The sequence below is a fragment of the Perognathus longimembris genome, chromosome 10, assembly GCF_023159225.1.
Source record: "Perognathus longimembris pacificus isolate PPM17 chromosome 10, ASM2315922v1, whole genome shotgun sequence".
NCBI lineage: Eukaryota > Metazoa > Chordata > Mammalia > Rodentia > Heteromyidae > Perognathus > Perognathus longimembris.
The window spans coordinates 48,740,786-48,759,110 of NC_063170.1; the positions used below are offsets into that span (position 1 = coordinate 48,740,786).

At 41.9% G+C, this 18,325-nt stretch overlaps 2 protein-coding genes across 6 annotated transcripts in view; one reads left to right on the top strand and one right to left on the bottom strand.

The window, feature by feature from the left end:
* The window catches only part of Pxk (PX domain containing serine/threonine kinase like), an 82,238-nt gene extending 76,917 nt beyond the window's left edge, over positions 1–5,321 (top strand). For 2 of the 5 annotated variants that reach the window (XM_048356038.1, XM_048356039.1), the window contains exons 18-19: positions 3,001–3,034; positions 4,110–5,321. In XM_048356038.1, coding sequence (XP_048211995.1) covers positions 3,001–3,034; positions 4,110–4,302 — 227 coding nt within the window. In that variant the 3' untranslated portion in view covers positions 4,303–5,321. The remainder of the gene's footprint in view (positions 1–3,000; positions 3,035–4,109) is intronic. The other 3 variants (XM_048356036.1, XM_048356035.1, XM_048356037.1) reach the window with 2 other exon arrangements.
* Positions 5,322–6,131: 810 nt separating this feature from the next.
* Positions 6,132–11,380, bottom strand: Pdhb (pyruvate dehydrogenase E1 subunit beta). The gene is made up of 11 exons (XM_048356040.1): positions 11,225–11,380; positions 10,963–11,029; positions 10,829–10,882; positions 9,135–9,242; positions 8,981–9,043; positions 8,846–8,881; positions 8,446–8,731; positions 7,731–7,841; positions 7,333–7,424; positions 6,645–6,786; positions 6,132–6,404 (listed from the first exon to the last, which is right to left on the bottom strand). Exons 2-11 carry the CDS (start codon positions 11,002–11,004, stop codon positions 6,259–6,261), a joined length of 1,080 nt encoding a protein of 359 aa, XP_048211997.1. The 5' UTR covers positions 11,005–11,029; positions 11,225–11,380; the 3' UTR covers positions 6,132–6,258.
* Positions 11,381–18,325: the final 6,945 nt, after the last annotated feature.

Below are 18,325 nucleotides of genomic sequence, written 5' to 3' on the forward strand. Positions count from 1 at the left end.
CTGCTTTCAGGCAGGTACAGAGGAAGAGGAGAGGGGCTGTTCTCTACCTGCTCTTGTGGGGCTCCTCAGTACACCCTTTTTTTTTTTTTTTTTTGGCCAGTCCTGGGCCTTGGACTCAGGGACTGAGCACTGTCCCTGGCTTCTTCCCGCTCAAGGCTAGCACTCTGCCACTTGAGCCACAGCACCGCTTCTGGCCGTTTTCTGTATATGTGGTGCTGGGGAATCGAACCTAGGGCCTCGTGTATCCGAGGCAGGCACTCTTGCCACTAGGCTATATCCCCAGCCCGTCAGTACACCCTTTTATGTTTTTGCTTCTCCCAACTTAAATAGATGTCTTGTTTTTGACAGTAGCAGACTTGCTGTGTGTGGGGAGAAAGGGGTTCCTTTTCTCCTGATGTTTGGCAATAGAAAGAAATACACTCCTGATACCATTCTGCTCTTCAAGGGAGAGAAAACCTCTGTGGTTCTTTTGAAGTCACTGTTGTAAACAAATAAATAAAAATAGCACTTAAATGGCCTAGGAAATAATGCAAAGAGGAAAGTGACTAGTACATTTGTGATGTCCTAAAAACCAAGTGTTTATAAACCAGGCCATTTGATGGTTAATTTAAGTATATCCTAGTTTTGTAGTATGAATAATGAACATGTGCTTCAGACTAATGTTTTACTGTCTGTTACTGTGTGATTAAATAACACTTAAATCTGAATAACGACTTGTGTCCCCTTTCTCTTTTTCTCTTTGCTGTTTTCAGTAGAGCATGCGCCATTTTGAACGTGAATTTTCGGTAAAGTAAGCTTTGCTAATTTCTCTGGGTTTAAAGATGCTCTGTTTCTCTGTGTGAAATAGGACCTAAAGCGCCTGTCAGAGGTGATACGCATAGGAAAGCCATTATGACACTATTTCCTTATTGGAACATTTAACTGAAATACAGCATCTTTAAAAAGCACCAAGTGATGTCATCTGTATTCATTTCATTTCCATCATGACCTTCAAATATCTTCACTTTTCACTCTGGTTTTAGTTTTGAGCATGGCGTTTTAGTGTATTATGATTTTGGACACCATGCCTTTCAAAGTTCTGTTGCTACAAAAATGTTGGGTCCTAATTATCCTGATGAAGAGGCAAAGGTGTTTAGATAGTTGAGTTCTTGACTGGAAGGATACAGCAGCATTACTGGCTTTTATAACTAATGATATGGAGAAGGTCCTCTTTAAGGCATCCTTAATTCTTCTGGATTTGGTAAAAGTATAGCCTGGGACCAAAGTGAATGTGGTCCCCAAGAGCTGAGGGGTGTCATGTTCAGAGGTTAGTGCTCTTCAGTCTCCTGAAAGTAATGGATAAAGTCTGCTATGACCAATGGCCGCTACCTACCCTGAGCCAGAGACTTGTAGGTTTCTCACTGCTAAAATTGGCTCGAGAGTGAGGTCATGATTCATGCCTGCATTTCTAGCCACCTGGGAGGCAGAGATTAGGAGGATAGAGATTTGAGGCTAGTAGAGGTGGGGCAGGAGGTCAGGAGATAAGGGTGGGTAGGTAGCAAGACCCCATCTCAACCAACAAGCCAGATGTGGTGTTATGTGCCTATAGCCCTAGATATGTGGGAGGCCAAAGGTAGGAGGATCTTGGTCTGAAGCTCATGCAAAAACATGATCTTGTACCTGAAACTAAAAAAAAAAAAAAAAAAAAGGTTGGGAATCTGGCTCCTGCACAGCATTTACAAGGCCCAAAGTTCAAACTCCAGTAATACTACAGATAAACATTTAGTAGAACAGGTGACTCCTAGATGTCCTTTCCACAAGGCAGTTGAGGATGTACCCAGCCTGGCCTTCCTCTCTAGATCTAGCTTGCCTTTTTGCTGCACAGTCTGCCATCTCCCAAGTCTTCACTGGATTGCCAGGTTTCCATTGGGTTATGTGGAAGATATTCTGGGGAAAGTAGTTGATCTTGGGATTTTTGTCCAGGAAAACATGAGAGGAGCAATAAGCCCTGGCCTAGTTGTAATTGTAGCGAAACATTTGTAGAATATCCTGTGTTCCATCAATAACATAAATCTGTTCATTTTTGTCTGCTTTGGTAGGCCTTTTGGCGGGAGGAGCTTTCACATCTTATGTCAGGTTGTATGTGATGTCATGTGCCTATGGTCCTAGTTATGTGGGCTTGTCCTGTTGTACAAGGCTTGTCACAGGCCAGATAACTAGTCTTCTCCTCCTACCCCTTGCCATTGTTATTGTGTCTTATCTTAATCCCCAATGCACTTCTAAAGGCAGCTCTAGACCATTTAAAAGAGCCCAGAAGAAAAGGCCAAAAACAAGGGATAGGGTTATAGTTAGGAACTGAGTCCTCAGCATGTGTCCCTACCTCCTCCTGTTTTGGCCTTCTAGTTCCTAGGCCTTCTCTAACTTTTCAGTGTGTTCTGAGCTGGCAAGTTGGGTTCTGGTATGACTGGCCCTGTTGTACACTTCAAGACCTGCCACAGTTCTCTCAGACCCAGTGAGGGAAAGTAGGCCACGTGGCCTATCAGGTCCTTTGAGTCTGGGTATGTTACCTTCCCTTCTCGAACAACAAGTTCTCCTTTGATACAGTCCTCAACATCCATATGCTGAGGAGAGTGCATGGCCAGTGGAGGGGGCAGAGGTCTTTCCTGTAAGCCCTCAGGGTGGCTATCAAGAAGGGCTCCCTCCTCCTGGCATTTCACAGGTCACTACTTAAAAGCCCTCTTAGGACTGTTTCCATTACATCATTCTACCTGGGTTTCTCACCTTAAGTCACTTCATATTAAAAGTCCTTTTTAAACTGTATAACCCTGTGACATAAAGCCAGAAACATCTTCCCGCAATCTGCCCCAGCATAGACCACCACTGAACTTCATTAGAGTAGAACCAGTGCAACATACATTTTGTTCATTTGTCTGTTTGTACTTTCTATGTGTATGGCTATCATTATTAACGCCAAGATTGCCTAGCATGAGTGTATGCATTTGTGTGATTCTTTAATTTCAGCTGCCTTAGGTTGGGGTAAAAGCTATAAAGGAAGGTAAGTGGTTTTCTATGAATTGTAAGACTTGTGTCTCTGCTGCCATACTTGGTGGAAAGAACATACTATTATATTGGCGAACCTGTGTCATTTATCCATTCAGTGCTGCTAGGTGCCTTTACCTGTTACTACTGTAGCTTACAGCAGTGGGGGAACCTCCCAGCTGAACATCTGGTGTGGCCTGAGGATAGGAGGAGAGTAATAACAGCAACAGACAGGTGGGGTTTCAGAGAGCCCAGTTCACAGGAGATGGTAACTCTGCAGTGTGGCAAGGTTCTGTAAGGCAAGGCTGTTTCTGTACACAGCATTGTATCCTGAGAGAATAATTCACCCATTGACTCAAAAATGCACAACTCATCCTGGAAGCTGAGGGGAATTACTGTAGATACTTGTCCAGTTTTCCTCTTTGCTCAATAGAACTCAACATTGCCGGCTTTCTGTTGCTTCAGCAAAGATGCGCATGTTCTGCACTTTTCCCTGAAGATGCCCTTGCCAGGGGGAGAGCCCTCCTCTCAAGTTCCTGCTCACAACTGTTAGCATTCTATATATTTGTTCAATGCAACCTACTAGGAAATGCTTCTTCAAGGCAGACACCTCTGGGGAATGCGTAATTCATCCACCACCATTTCCCTGCTCTAGTGGCTTGGCATTTTATAGTAAATCACACCCTTCAAATAGTGTGTTATAGCAATTAAAGGACTATTCATCCTTTCTGAGTAACTGGCATTCAAGCTCTGTGCATACAGATGTCTGTCTGGAATTGCTAACTCACTAGAGATAAGTGGCACCTGGCAAGGAAATGGGGTCAGATCTGCCTATAGCAGAGAATGTCACTGTGTATGGTTCCATATCATCTGGGATACTTGTTTCACATCTCTTCTCATTGGCTGTTATTTGAGGGAAACAACCACCTTCAATTTTTTTTTTTTTTAGCATTTTATTTTTTAAGTCACATAGCACCTGGGCATCATGGTCCTCTGAAAACATGTTGTCTTCACAAATGGTCTGAGTAGCTGCAGTGTACAGAGCGGGTGTTAAAGTCCATACTAATTGTCTCTTGTCCCTTCCTCCACAGGGCTGTCTGCATTACCTCCACCTCCACCTCCTCCACCTCCGCCTCCACCACCAGCAGCTCCCTTGCCTCCTATGGGCACAGAGGCACCTGCCCAGCTCTTGCCCCAGGCTGTGAATGGTGTGAGCAGAGGGGCCTTGCTCAGCTCCATACAGAATTTCCAAAAGGGAACTTTGAGAAAAGCCGAAACCTGTGATCATAGTGCTCCTAAGATTGGCTGACATTTCCTGACTTCCTGTTTACACTGGGAGAGACAGGTTCTTTATCCATCCTACTCTTAACCCCTAAAGTACTCTTTCTGGATGAGTCCTCCAGGGCCAGTACAGCTACAAAATTTGCAGAGGCACTTGGGAAAGAAGCTTTTCAACAGGGAAATACCCTCCAAGTAGAATAGAGTTGGCTGGCATTTCTGCCTTACATAAGTTGCTCCTTTATGATTGCCATAAAGGAGATTTAGTCATCCTCTGATGGGCATCTTTTGAGGGCAGCAGCATATTGGAACAAGTATCAACTGAACAGAAAAATAACAGCAACGACAACATTCTGTCACAGGAGTGAAGGGCCTTTGTGTTGCAATCCCATTAGAAATATTTCTCTCATAGCTCATTTCCTCTAAAGCATTTTCTGGTTACTTCTTAGGTAATTCTCATTTCTACTGTTATTTTCCTTCAGCCATTATTAATACTATAGTCCAAAGCAGACATTTTGCTGAGCTGGAGAAGCAACTGAATTCATCATGGGGGACATTTCCTTAATCACCACTTCCAAGAGGAGTCCCACTGTGCCTATAGAACTTGGGGTGTAAGAGCAACTAGGGACCCATGCTTTTTAGTTAGAATGTACTGAAACAGACAACAAAATGTTAACAGAAAAACTTTCTGCCAGTTAAAGGATCTTAGTCCTCAGCAATTAAAGCTAGTTTGGGGCTAGGATGGGAATCATTACAACACAAATAATTTTGGCACTCATAGAAATCACTGATTTTTTATTTATCCAAATATATCTTTTAATGATACTCATTTATTAAATATCTTCTATGATTTGCTTAAATCTTTAAATTGCACTTTAAAGGATTATAAATAATCCATTTTAAAATTCAAGTACACACATCAGTGTTGGTTACTATGCAGAGAGAATGTCATTGTGTATAGTTTCATGTAATCTGTGATAAATGTCCAGCTGTATTTTTTATTAAAATAAACATGTCAAGAAAATTTGTTGTCTGGTTCTTGGCTAGATAGTTCAAATGACAATTTTTATAGTACCTTTTATAAACATAATCAAGTCACACAGTATAATTTGCCTTCTTCCCTATCCTTTTGTAGTGTTCTATTTATGTCATATTTCCCTCTCAGTAAAAATTAACAATCTGGTCTAGGAGACACCACCTGTAAGCTTCTAGAACTCATTTAAATCTATCTTGCATTTCAACTTCTGAAGGGTACAGTACACAAACAATATCTGTTTATTGACAATGAGAAAACACCCATTAATTTTGCTTTCAAAATTAAGAGTCTGAACTCCCATTCTACATGTGATGTGGTCTAGGTGATCAGTTCCTATGGAGTGCTAATACTTGTTTTGTTAGGTCTCGGAAAATGAATAAAATAAGCAGTGGGGGGCTTAGTGGAAGCTCAGTGGGTAGAACACTAGCTCAGTATGTACTTGATCCCCAGTACCACAATAACAAAATCTGACAATAGGTTTATTACCACAACAGCTTATTTTCCAGCTGGCATTAATTTTAGAATACTGAGACTTCTACTCTCATTATTTTATGAATTAAAAAATACAATTACTCATACGCATTCCTTTATTATCAAAACAGTCAATGTTGATTATACACTTTTTTTATACATATAAGTTACCTTATCTTTCATCAACACCCTGCCACATTCATATCTTGTCCTGGTAGCGAAAAGGTAAAGTTTTACACTACTCTTACTCAAAGGACAGGACAACTGTAACAGACAACATGGAGTCTATGACGGGAGACACTTAAACTTATGAGTATAAAAACACCTGTTTGTTGCTTCAGAGATAACTTTACTTTCTGAATAGTAAGGTCTTACAGTACAATCCAGATGAAGTTCCAGCCAAGCGTTTTAAATAAACTCCAATGATTTGATATGACTTGATATTCAAGTCCAAGCTAGATATTCAGTGTTTTCTTTATCGCAAATATGATGTCTTTGACTTGAGGTACAGAGTGGTCTTCTAGAATCTTTGCATAAGGCATTGGGACATCAGCACCAGTAACACGAACAGCAGGAGCATCCAGGAAATTGAATGCAGGTCCTATGAAAAAAAGAAGGCTCGTGTGAGAGACAAGAAAAGCTAGGGGATCACTACTTCGAAAGAAAAATCATAAGATAAAAAATCATGGTTATGGGGAATTGTTTCTGGTTTGCTTTGTAAATATTTAGCTAAAGGAAAAAGGACCAAAAGAGACAAGTTTTTCAACTTTCTTCTAGGCTTTTGATTGCTTTTGTATATATTCAGCTTGGCTATATTCTAGAAGCACTTTCTTTGAAATACCTTCCATGATCCTGGCACAAATTTCAGCTCCTACTCCAAACTGTGGCCAGCCTCCTTCCACAGTTACAAGATGGTTTGTCTTCATGACACTGGCTTCTATGGTATCAATGTCCATTGGTCTGATGGTGCGCAAATTAATCACCTAAACAGATAATATAAGCTTGATAGAAGCATTGCATCACAAATATGGCCAATCCCCAAATACCACTTCTGTTTCTAGGAAAACTAAGTCTATCTATCAACATGTACTTGAATTTAGATGTAAAAGAAAAGCCAAGCATGGTGTACAGGCTTGCAATCCTAGCATTTAGGAGGCTGACTGAAGAGGACTGTAGGCATTGTTCAAATGGCAGAGTACCTGCATAGCAAGATATGAAGTCCTGAGTTCACACCCCAGTACCACCACCAAATATGTAAAAGTGATTTCGAATCCTAAGTGGTTAAGATTAAACCAGTTTGGAAAGCAAGCCAGTTCTCCATTTTAAGTAGATAATAGAACCGAGTAACAAAGCAGGATGTTATTTGTTCAACTGTAACAGAACTCAATTTCCTATTTCTGGCTGGTTTCTGAAACAGTATTGCCCTGAAACTCATGATCATCCTTGTGGCGTCTGCCACTATGTCTGGCTTCTGGGTTTCAAAAGTAAAAAAGAGGCTTTTCTGATTTTTTTTTTAAGTGTCCACTCACCTCACATTCAATTCCCTCTTTAGATAGTACAGTTGCAGCTTCTAAGCAGTGGCCCACAGGTCTGGAATGGGCGACTACAGTTATGTGTGTCCCTGAAAAAAGAATGATCACAGAATGAAAGGTCAGGTTGAACTAAAAATGGCAGTTATCCTCTGCAGTGAGCATGGTCATCATTGTCAAATCTTCAACTCAGATACACTAGAGAGCTGACAGACTGTGGCAGGTTCCTTAGAAACAAAATACTAATCTCCTGAACTGAGTTGAAAAATCAGACACCCATTCCTAACTTGACCTCATTCTTTTCTAGTCTAAGTGGCAGTAACTTTTAGATTAAAACTGACCTACATAATAAAGGAAATCGAGTAAGAATAATTAGATGTATACTAAAGTTCTCTTACCTTGCCTTTCTATTTTGGCTTTTCCAATGGGAATCAGAAAATCTTTTGACTGAGCTTCTGCAGATAGTTCAAAGGAAACTCCATACATCAGTTCATTCTCTAGCATCACCACTGCAGAACATTATAAAAATTTAAGCAAAATTAGCCACATACAGGAAGACAAATGGACTATACAACATCATTCACCCTGTGAAGTTTCACTGTGCTTATTAGGAAGCCTTGTTTCTTTCATGTCCAGTAGCTTAAGGATGATTTAGGATAGTATAACTATTGAGGTTAAGTTGGCATTGTGAGTGTACAGTAAACATCTCCTTTACCTAATCCCCCCTTACCGTCAGAAATAAGAACTTATGGGCTGGGAATATGGCCTAGTGGCAAGAGTGCTTGCCTCGTATACATGAAGCCCTAGGTTCGATTCCCTAGCACCACATATATAGAAAACAGCCAGAAGTGGTGCTGTGGCTCAAGTGGCAGTGCTACCCTTGAGCAAAAAGACAGGGACAGTGCTCAGTCCCTGAGTTCAAGGCCCAGGACTGGCCCAGAAGAAAAAAAAAAAAAAGAAGAACTTCTACATTCTTTACTATCTTAACCATGCCTATAAATCAGCAGCATTTTAGCTATGTCTAAACCTAGCTAGAAGCCTTTAATAGTCCCTTCTGTCCAAAGCTATCTCAGTTTTGAAATGTTCAAGAGGCTCAGGTATCACTCTGCTGACCTGGATTGTTATCCCGAATGGCTGATTTAATAAGTCCTTTTGCATCCTCTGAATTCCAGGGGCTGACCACCTTTAAGCCTGGGCAGTGCCCATACCATGCAGCAAAGCACTGTGAGTGTTGGGCAGCTACACCTGCTGAGGCACCATTAGGCCCCCTGAATACTATAGGCACAGGCTGGAGGCCCGCAGACATGTAGTAGGTCTTGGCAGCTGAGTTTATAACTTGGTCAATGGCTTGCATAGAGAAATTGAAGGTCATAAATTCACAAATGGGCCGCAACCCAGCCTGTCAAACCAAAAACACTGATGTTAAAGACTAAAAACAGCAACAAAGAGGCATAAAAACATTCCTCCAATATTCAAATGTTTTTAAAAAGTCACATGAAATTTCATTACATACCATAGCTGCACCGACTGCAATTCCAGCAAAGCCCATCTATAAAGTGAAATGTAAATGAAAAATCTGTAAAAATTAGGTCTATGTACACAATGTACATATCCCCTCAAAAGGCCAACTGCCTACTAGAAGGCTCACCTCAGATATGGGAGTGTCTATGATCCTCTTATCTCCATATTTTTTCCACAGGCCTCGGCTAACCTACAATTAAGGGTTGATTCCATTACTTTTAAGGATATGTCAGGGAAAATGATTATCTTGGTTTTGTATACCTGTCAACTATTTTGGTTACCTTGTATGCCCCATCATACTGAGCAACTTCTTCTCCAAGCAGAAATACCTTCTCGTCTCTTTCCAGCTCCTCATCCATACCTTGATTAATAGCTTCACGAACTGTCAGCTGTCACATGTATGGGAAAACATAAGCTACAGTGTTACTTAGGACACTACTGAGATTGTCTTTTTTCACACTTACGTAGGCTGCCCATATTATAAAGCATTAACACTAACAGGTACATCTCTAATTTCAAAGTCCTACGAATCCTAAAACCAACATTTTTGTCATAGTCTTTGACTGAATGTTAATGATGGGCTTACTCAGTATGTTCCTTGAAGTGCACCCAAGATAAGAAAACTTTGCTGGATGAACTAGTGCACAGAATTCCTAAGTAGAAAATGGTTTAGTAGTACAGAGAACCTATGGGGCACAGAACTATACTAGGATGCCTAAAAAGGCTAAGAACTGGGCACTCACTAGGTGCCAGGCACTGCCAAACACTTTATATCCACAATGGAGGACTTATTTTATTACATAAAATTGTATATTCCTATAGTAAGAAATGAAAGGAGGCAGGCTACCATATGATCCCCAATATCCCACTTCTAGGAATATATAGCCCAAGCAGTTAAAAGTGGGAACTCAAAAAGTATACCTACACACGTGTTCATAGTATTATCTACAAATCCAAAGGGTGGAAACAAGCCAAATGTCCATTCTTTTTTTTTTTTTTTTTTTTTTTTTTTTTTTTTTGGTGGTGGGGCTTGAACTCTTTGGCCAAGGCACTGTCCTTGAGCTCTTCAGCTCAAGGCTAACGCTCTAACCATTGGGGCCACAGCACCACTTCCGGTTTTCTGGAGGTTAACTGGAGATAAGAGTCTCATGGACTTTCCTGCCTGGGCTGGCTTTGAACTGTGATCCTCTGATCTCAGCCTCCTGAGTAGCTAGGATTACAGGCGTGAGCCACCGCCACTGGAGCCCGGCCCAATCATCCATTCTTGAATGGATAGAAGTGTTTGAAAGCGGAATAGTGTCACTCATATATACATAAGTGATATGTACATATATTAGAGATGTATATATTGATCACATAGGTGTATGTCATACACATATATGAATATGTACATACATGATACTATTCAGCCTTACAAAGGAAACAAATTCTCATGTAGTCTATAACATGGATGAGCCTTTAAGCCATTATGGTAAATGAAGTAAGCCAGACACAACAAGGCCAAAGGTCCAACTTATGTGAGGTTCTAGAATAGGCAAACTTGTTAAAACAGACATGTATTATGGGGTAGTTACCAAGGACGGAGGGGGAGAGGGCGAAGAGTGTGAGGTATTAACACTGGATAAGAGTTTCCGTTTGGGATGATGAAAAAAGTGCTGGCAATGGTGATGACAGTTGCATATGGTGGCCGCACTCTAGGTCACCGAATTAAACGCTTCCAAGGGGAAAGAGATAAGAAGCGTCCGATCCTCCAATGCTCCTGATTCCAATCTCGCGAGGTGACTGACCGGCACCGTCGGCCCCAGACGCGGGGAGAGACGCAAGCAATTTGCAGGCGTCCGCACAGCCCCGGGCCTGGCAGCTAAGACCGCTCCCCGCGACTCCTGTCAGCCACGGCGCAGGCGCGATCCCGGTCGGAGCGACTCGGGCCTGGGACCCTAGCCCACCCCGCCCGGGCTTCTAGCCACCCGCTTACCTGCAGCGCCGCCGGCGCGGTTCTGTGGAAGCGCCTCTTCAGCAGCCCGGAAACCTGGCGGGCAGAAAGAAAGACGTTCAGAGGGGATGCAAACTGGGCAGGGGTCGTGCAGGGTGGTGAGGGCCTTTGTCTACCTGCTGAAGGGGTCTCCGCATCAGCCCAGATACCGCCGCCATCTTGACCGTGTCCTCTAGCCGCCTCCTAATGACAACACAACGGCGCCGCCGGAAAGGTCAGGCTCCGCCTCCTCCCGGAGCGGCCAATGGCAGGGCGCGAAGCCTGCGTGCCCCGCCCACCGGCTGATGCTCGTCCTGGCTGTGAGGAGGCGGGAAGGGCGGTCCGGCGCCTCGGCCGGGGTGCTCTCGGGCTCGTGGTGGGGGGGTGGGGTGAGCTTACCTCCTGCGGGTTGCGGCTGGCACGCGGGGCGCACGCGGGTCACACGCTTCCGACTGCTGGTGCCGGGAGCGCGAGGAGCATGATCGTGCCGCGAGCCTGTAAGGAACTTTTAAGAGTTAGGCCACCTCCGCGAGTACTGGAATCATCCGGGCGCCAAGTGGCACCGGCCCATCCTCGTGGCGGGGACTCACCGTCCTGTGGCTGAAGTGAGTGCCCGTCGCCCGACTGCGCCGTCGGTTGGGTCTGGGTAGACTCCGGAAGCGCCTATTGTGTGTCACGCTGCTTTGTGAGGTGCTTCTGTGACCTCATGGGCAGATGAGTGGACTGCACCCCCGATTGGCTCACTGAGCTGGGTTTGGATTCAGTAGCTCAGGCCTGTAATACTACCTACTAGGGAAGCCGAGGTTTTGAGGACCGAGGTGTGCAGCCAGCCTAGGCAAGAAAGTCCTGACTGAGACTCTTACTTTCAATTAACCAAAAGCCGGAGGTAGAACTGTAGCTCAAGTGGTACAGCATTAGTTTTGAGCAAAAACAAAACAAAAAAAAACGGACAGCTCTCAAGTCCTGAGCTCAAGCTCCAGGACTGGCACAAATAGGGTATGGGGGGGCTTACCTAGAGGTAATTTTATACTCTGTATCTGTATCCCATCTGTAAAACGGAGGGATATTTAGTTGTACAATCAACATTTCTGTCTTTCAAACTTCCTGCCATCTTGTCTCTTCCTTCAGTCACAGTTATAGCCAGTGAAATTTGCCACATTCAGTTGCTCTAAATTCCATTTATGTCTAGTCCCTTTGATTCCCTGCCAGGAAAGCTCAGGAAGGCCTAGCACTTCCCAAACAGTCACCGCATCCCTGAGAAACCCCTGGGTTTTAGATGTCAATCTTCAGAGACTCCTGGGCCCTGCTTAGAATAAAACTTAAGTTTTTCTCTCCCTCATCACTTTGCACTAAAAGATTTTAGGACCCAAAGGACCCTAAAGGAGACTTCCAGGTGAAGGAACGATGAATCAAAGAGAAGTCAGAGTCTGGATGTTGGGGGAATTTACATAAAAGGTAGTATTCTTCGAAGATTTCACATGAAAAAAAAAAAAGCCAGAAACAACAGTCTGTGCAGCTGGTTTGACTAGTTCAATCAGGAAGGTAATGACACACAAGCTTCAGAACTTTCTTTTGAAATAAATGACTGAACATTGAAGATATATTAAATATAATAGGTGATACACCTGCTTCTTTTCAAATTAACCAGTTTAGAAAGACTGATCAGAGTTTTCTGTTTAAAAGACACAGATGGGGCTGGGGATATGGCCTAGTGGCAAGAGTGCTTGCCTTGTATACATGAGGCCCTGAGTTCAATTCCCCAGCACCACATATACAGAAAATGGCCAGAAGTGGCGCTGTGGCTCAAGTGGCAGAGTACTAGCCTTGAGCAAAAAGAAGCCAGGGACAGTGCTCAGGCCCTGAGTCCAAGCCCCAGGACTGGCCAAAAAAAAAAAAAAAAAAAAAAAAAAAGACCCAGATGATGAAATACTGAATCTTAAATCCATAATCTTTTAAGAACAATCTCTATTCATATGCTCACTTAGATTTTCCCAGATAGGAATGGGAAGTGTAAATTGGCCAAATAAACCTCTCAGAATTAATCTTAAATCCATAATCTTTTAAGAACAATCTCTATTCATATGCTCACTTAGATTTTCCCAGATAGGAATGGGAAGTGTAAATTGGCCAAATAAACCTCTCAGAATTAATCTTAAATCCATAATCTTTTAAGAACAATCTCTATTCATATGCTCACTTAGATTTTCCCAGAAAGGAATGGGAAGTGTAAATTGGCCAAATAGACCTCTCAGAATTAAACTTTTGGAGAGTTACAGGGAACATTTGTCTATGTTACTGTATATTCCTTTTTGAAAGTCCTCTGTGGACTTAATGTTTTTCCAGTGTTGGGGTTCAAACACAGGACCTGCATACACCAGCTCTATCAAGTTGGGTTTTTGTCTTATTTTTATGTTAGCATTGCAAACAAGTTAATTAGCAAGGACCTTTCATTTCTCTCCCCATTTTTAAGGTTTAAATGGTGAAATGCACATTTCCACCATCCTTCACAGTTCCTTTCTCATTTCCTCTCCATCATTCCATACAACATGCCACAGGTAACCATAGGCCTCATTTTCCTTATCATATTTAGTTGCCTGTTTCCAAATTTGAAATAAATGATGTACACAATAGATAGTCTTTTGTGTTTGGCTCCTTTAACTTTGCAAAATATTTTCCAAATTAATCCAGGTTGTTAGGTACATTGTACTCTTCTTACAAGTTTGAAACAAGTAAAAGCTTGTAAAAACTTGCAAAAATAGCATAGTTTCTGTGTGTTTCCACCTTGAAGATAGTATCCTCTATAGCCATAATATATTGCCCAAACCCAGAAACTGACACTGGGATAATTATACCATGGTAAAGATTATTCAGATCTCACCAGATTTTGTATACATTATTTTTTGTCCCTGTATGTAGGTGTAAATTCTCGTAAAAATTTTATTTCATAGACAGATTCATGTAGCCAACCAAACACTCAGAATTCAGAATTGGCCAGCACTGGTGGCTCATACCTATCATCTTAGCTACTCGGGCTGCTTGGCAGCTGAGCTCTAAAGATCGAGATTTGGAGATTAGTGAGCCTGGGCAGACAAATATCTCTAATTAATGAGCAAAAAAGCTCAAACTGGAGGTGTGGCTCAGTGCCTGAGGTTCTGAGTTCAAGTCACAGAGCAAGTGAGTGAGCAAGCGAGCTAGAGAGAGAATGAATACAGAATTGTTCCATCACCATAAAGAAACTTCCTCATGCTACATCACGGTGACAAACCACTGTGATTTTTTTATTTTATTTCAAGAATGTTATATAGGCTGAGGATGTAGCTCAGTGGTAGAGGGTGCTCCCCCTGGTGTTGATCCCTAGCACCATACACACAAATGTTACATAAAGGGAACCATATAGTATCTAACTCCTATATGGCTCTTGGGATCCAGTCAACATTCAAATCATTTGTGTGTCACCTTTCCTTCCTTTACTATGGAATAGTCTTATAACCAAATCAGTGTATCCACTCAATGAAGGACATTTGGGTTGCATCTGACTTTTGTTACCAATAAAGCTGTTAGGAATTTTGGCTTACAGGTTTTGTGTGTGAATGTAGCTATTCATTTCTCCAGGGAAATACCCAGAAATATGAGTGGATGTTAAGTGTATATTACTTTTCAGAAACTGCCAAACTTTTTCCAGAATGAGTATGTTGTTTTAATTTTCTTCCAACAATCTGTGTTAGGCCTTTTTGAGACTGGGCCTCCGTAGCCTTGGATGATCTCAAACCCAAGGTCCTTCTGCCTTTGCTCTTGAGTGCTGGATTACAGGTATGTACCACCATACCTCATTAGTCTTTTTTTTTTTTTTTGGTCGGTATGGGCCTTGAACTCAGGACTTGGGCACTGTCTGTGAGCCTGTTTGTGTTCCAGGCTAGCACTCTACCACTTGAGCCATAGCTCCATTTCCAGTTTTTGAATGGTTAATTGGAGATAAGGGCCTCTTAGGAACTTTTATGCCTGGCTGACTTGGAACCACGATCCTCAGATCTCAGCTTCCTGAGTAGCTAGGATTACAGGTGTGAGCCACCAGTGCCAGGCATTAGTTTTTTTTTTTATTTCATCTTTTCTAATAGATATGTAGTGGCAATAGTTATGTAGGACATCCCTCCCTCCCTCACCCCTTCCCTCCTTTCCTTCCTTCCTTTTCTCTCTCCCTTCCTTTCTGTCTGTCTCTCATGCCTTCCCTCTTTCCTACTTCCCTGCCTCTGTCCCTTCCTTTGCTTCCCTCTTTTTTTCCTTCCTTCCTTCCTTCCTTCCTTCCTTCCTTCCTTCCTTCCTTCCTTCCTTCCTTTCTTCCTTCCTTCTTTCCTTCCTTCCTTCCTTCGAGTTTAGACTAAGGGCCTCAAATTTGCTAGGCAAGCATTCTACCACGTGGTCTAAAAATAAGCCCTAAAGATAGGAAAGAAGCAGATCCTGGCATCAGAAGGCTGAAAACCCCTCACTTGAGCCTTGGTATTGTCTTATTTCTTGTATTTTTTTTTTTTTTTTTTTTGGCCAATCCTGGGGCTTGGACTCAGGGCCTGAGCACTGTCCCTGGCTTCTTCTTGCTCAAGGCTAGCACTCTGCCACTTGAGCCACAGCGCCACTTCTGGCCATTTTCTGTATATGTGGTGCTGGGGAATCGAACCTAGGGCCTCGTGTATATGAGGCAAGCACTCTTGCCACTAGGCCATATCCCCAGCCCATTTCTTGTATTTTTGACAGTAGTAGGGTTTGAACTCAGGGTCTTTCTCAAGTTAAGAAAGTGCTCTACCACTTGAGCCACACTCCCCCTCTCCTCATTATTTTAATTTGCTTTTCTAATGGTTAATGATAATGGTCTTTTTATGTGCTTACTTGCCATCCATCTTTGAGGTATCATCATCATTGGTGAGGTATTTTTTCAAGTCTTGACACTATTCTAAAGTTGTGTTTTAAAATGTATAAAATATGTATAGTGTTTTAACCATTTTAGTCTATCAAGTGTACAGTTTACCGGCATTAAGTAAATTCTTGTTAACCGTCATCATTCGTCTTAATGTTTTTCCATCTTCCCAAGCTGTATCTTTGAATCATTTTCTCTCTTCCTCATCTGCTTACAACTACCATACTACTTTGTCTGTCTTTTCTCTTTTTTCTTTTTGCCTCTTCTAGGGCTTGAACTCCGGGCCTCACAATCTAGCTAGTTTGCTTGCTCACAGTTGGCTCTCTGCTACTTGAGCCATGCCTCTAATTCAACCTTTTCCTGGTTAATTGGAGGTAGTCTCCCCAGGCTTGCTTTGAACTGTGATCCTCAGTTAGCCTCTTGAGTAGCTAGAGTTATAAGTGAGCCACTCATGCCCGTCTACTTTCTATTTTTATAAATCTGACTACTCAAGGGGCCTGATATAAGAAGCATCATCCAATGTTTGTTCTTTTGAAACTAGCTTATTTCCCTTAGTATAATGTCTTCAAAGTTGTGTTCCTTTCTAGCATTGAATACTACTTCATTGTGTGTCTATGCCATGTTTGGTTTGTCCATTACCTGATGATAGACATATGTACTGTTTCTACTTCTCAGATTTGCCATAATGTTGTTATAAAAATGAGTGCACAAATGTCTGTCTGAGCTTGATTTCAGTTCTTTTGGCTATATATACTAAAGTAAAACTACTTAATCATGTGGTAATTCTGTTTAATTTTTCAAGCAACTACCATGCTATATATCCCATAACAAATGCATAATTTTACAGTTCTATCAGCAACCCTTGTTATTCTGTTTTTGTTTTGTGTAGCATATCGTAAAGTTAGGTTTGTGTATATGCATGTATATAAATACAGCTCTGAATCCCAAAGCTTGTAAAGACTTGAAGGAATGATACCCATAATTAGGATACAAAAAAATTCTATATCCCTAGTGATGTTCTTATAAAGATACACCCTGTACCTCAAATCCCTGGCTAACTACTAATCTGTGTTGCTGTACTAGCTAGGCAAGTGCTCTACCAATTCCAGAATGTTATGTAAATGACATCGTATAGAATATACGATGACTGGTTTCTTTCATGCATTATGATGCATTTAAGATTCATCCTAGTTATTCTGTATCTTAGTAGTTAAGTTCTTTTAATTATATAGATTACCATATTTGCTTTATTTATCCCTTGAAAGACCTTCTAGTTGTTTTTTTTTTGTTGTTTTTTTTTGCCAGTCCTGGGCCTTGGACTCAGGGCCTGAGCACTGTCCCTGGCTTCTTCTCGCTCAAGGCTAGCACTCTGCCGCTTGAGCCACAGCACCGCTTCTGGCGGTTTTCTGTATATGTGGTGCTGGGGAATCGAACCTAGGGCCTCGTGTATCCGAGGCAGGCACTCTTGCCACTAGGCCATATCCCCAGCCCGACCTTCTAGTTTTTGATAACTAGAACACATTAAAAAAAAACTTTGGGTAGAGTTTGTGTGAATATATGTTTTCAAATCTTGAGGATATGTGAGTGGGGAATGCTGGATGATATAGTACGTGTCTAACTTTTAGGAAACTGTAAACTTTTCTGGAGCTCACTATTTTATATTCTCATCATCAATAAATGAGAATTCCTGTTGGAACGCATTCGTTCTTGACATTATCATTGTGTTTTTTTCTTTTCTGTTGGATATGTGTGTAGTGCCATGTCATTGTCTTTTTCTCTTTGTTTTTGAAAATTTTTTTTTTTTCTGGACAGAAAGTCTTACTATGTAAGTCAGAGGCTGGCCTCCAATATCATGATCCTTCTGCCTCTGTCCTCCTCCCAACCCAAGTGCTGGAACTGCAAGATACACCACCATTACAGCCTCCTATGGCTTTGATTTGTGGTTCCATAATGGCTAAATTATACTGAGCATCTCTTATGCTTTCCAGCCACTTGTATATAATGATTTTTGTGTATACTGGTCCTGGAACTTGAACTCAGCGCCTGGTCGCTATTCCTCAGCTTTTTTTTTTTTAAATAAGGCTAGCACTCTATCACTTGAGCCACAGCTCCAATTCTAGCTTTTTAGTGGTCGGAGATAGGAGTCTCACAGACTTTCCTGCCTGGACTGGCTTTGAATCATGATCCTCAAAACTCATAACTAGGGTTATACTTATGAGCCACTGGCACCTGGCTATAATCTTTTGGATATAATCGTTTGCAGTGTCTAAGATTGAACCCAGGGCCTGGTGTATGATAGGCAAGCATGCTACTGCTGAGCTATACCTTCAACTCCTAAATGTTTTCTAGTGCATCATTTGTGTTCTTATAGTTTCTTATATTATTTGTATTTATCTGTACTTGATACAAGTCCTATTTTGAATATATGACTTGCAAATATTTTCTCTCAGGTAGACATATCTTCTCATTCTCTTACAGAGAAAAAAGTTCAAACATTTTTGTTTGTTTGTTTTGCCAGTCCTGGGGCTTGAACTCAGGGCCTGAGCACTGTCCCTGGCTTCCTTTTGCTCAAAGCTAGCACTCTACCACTTGAG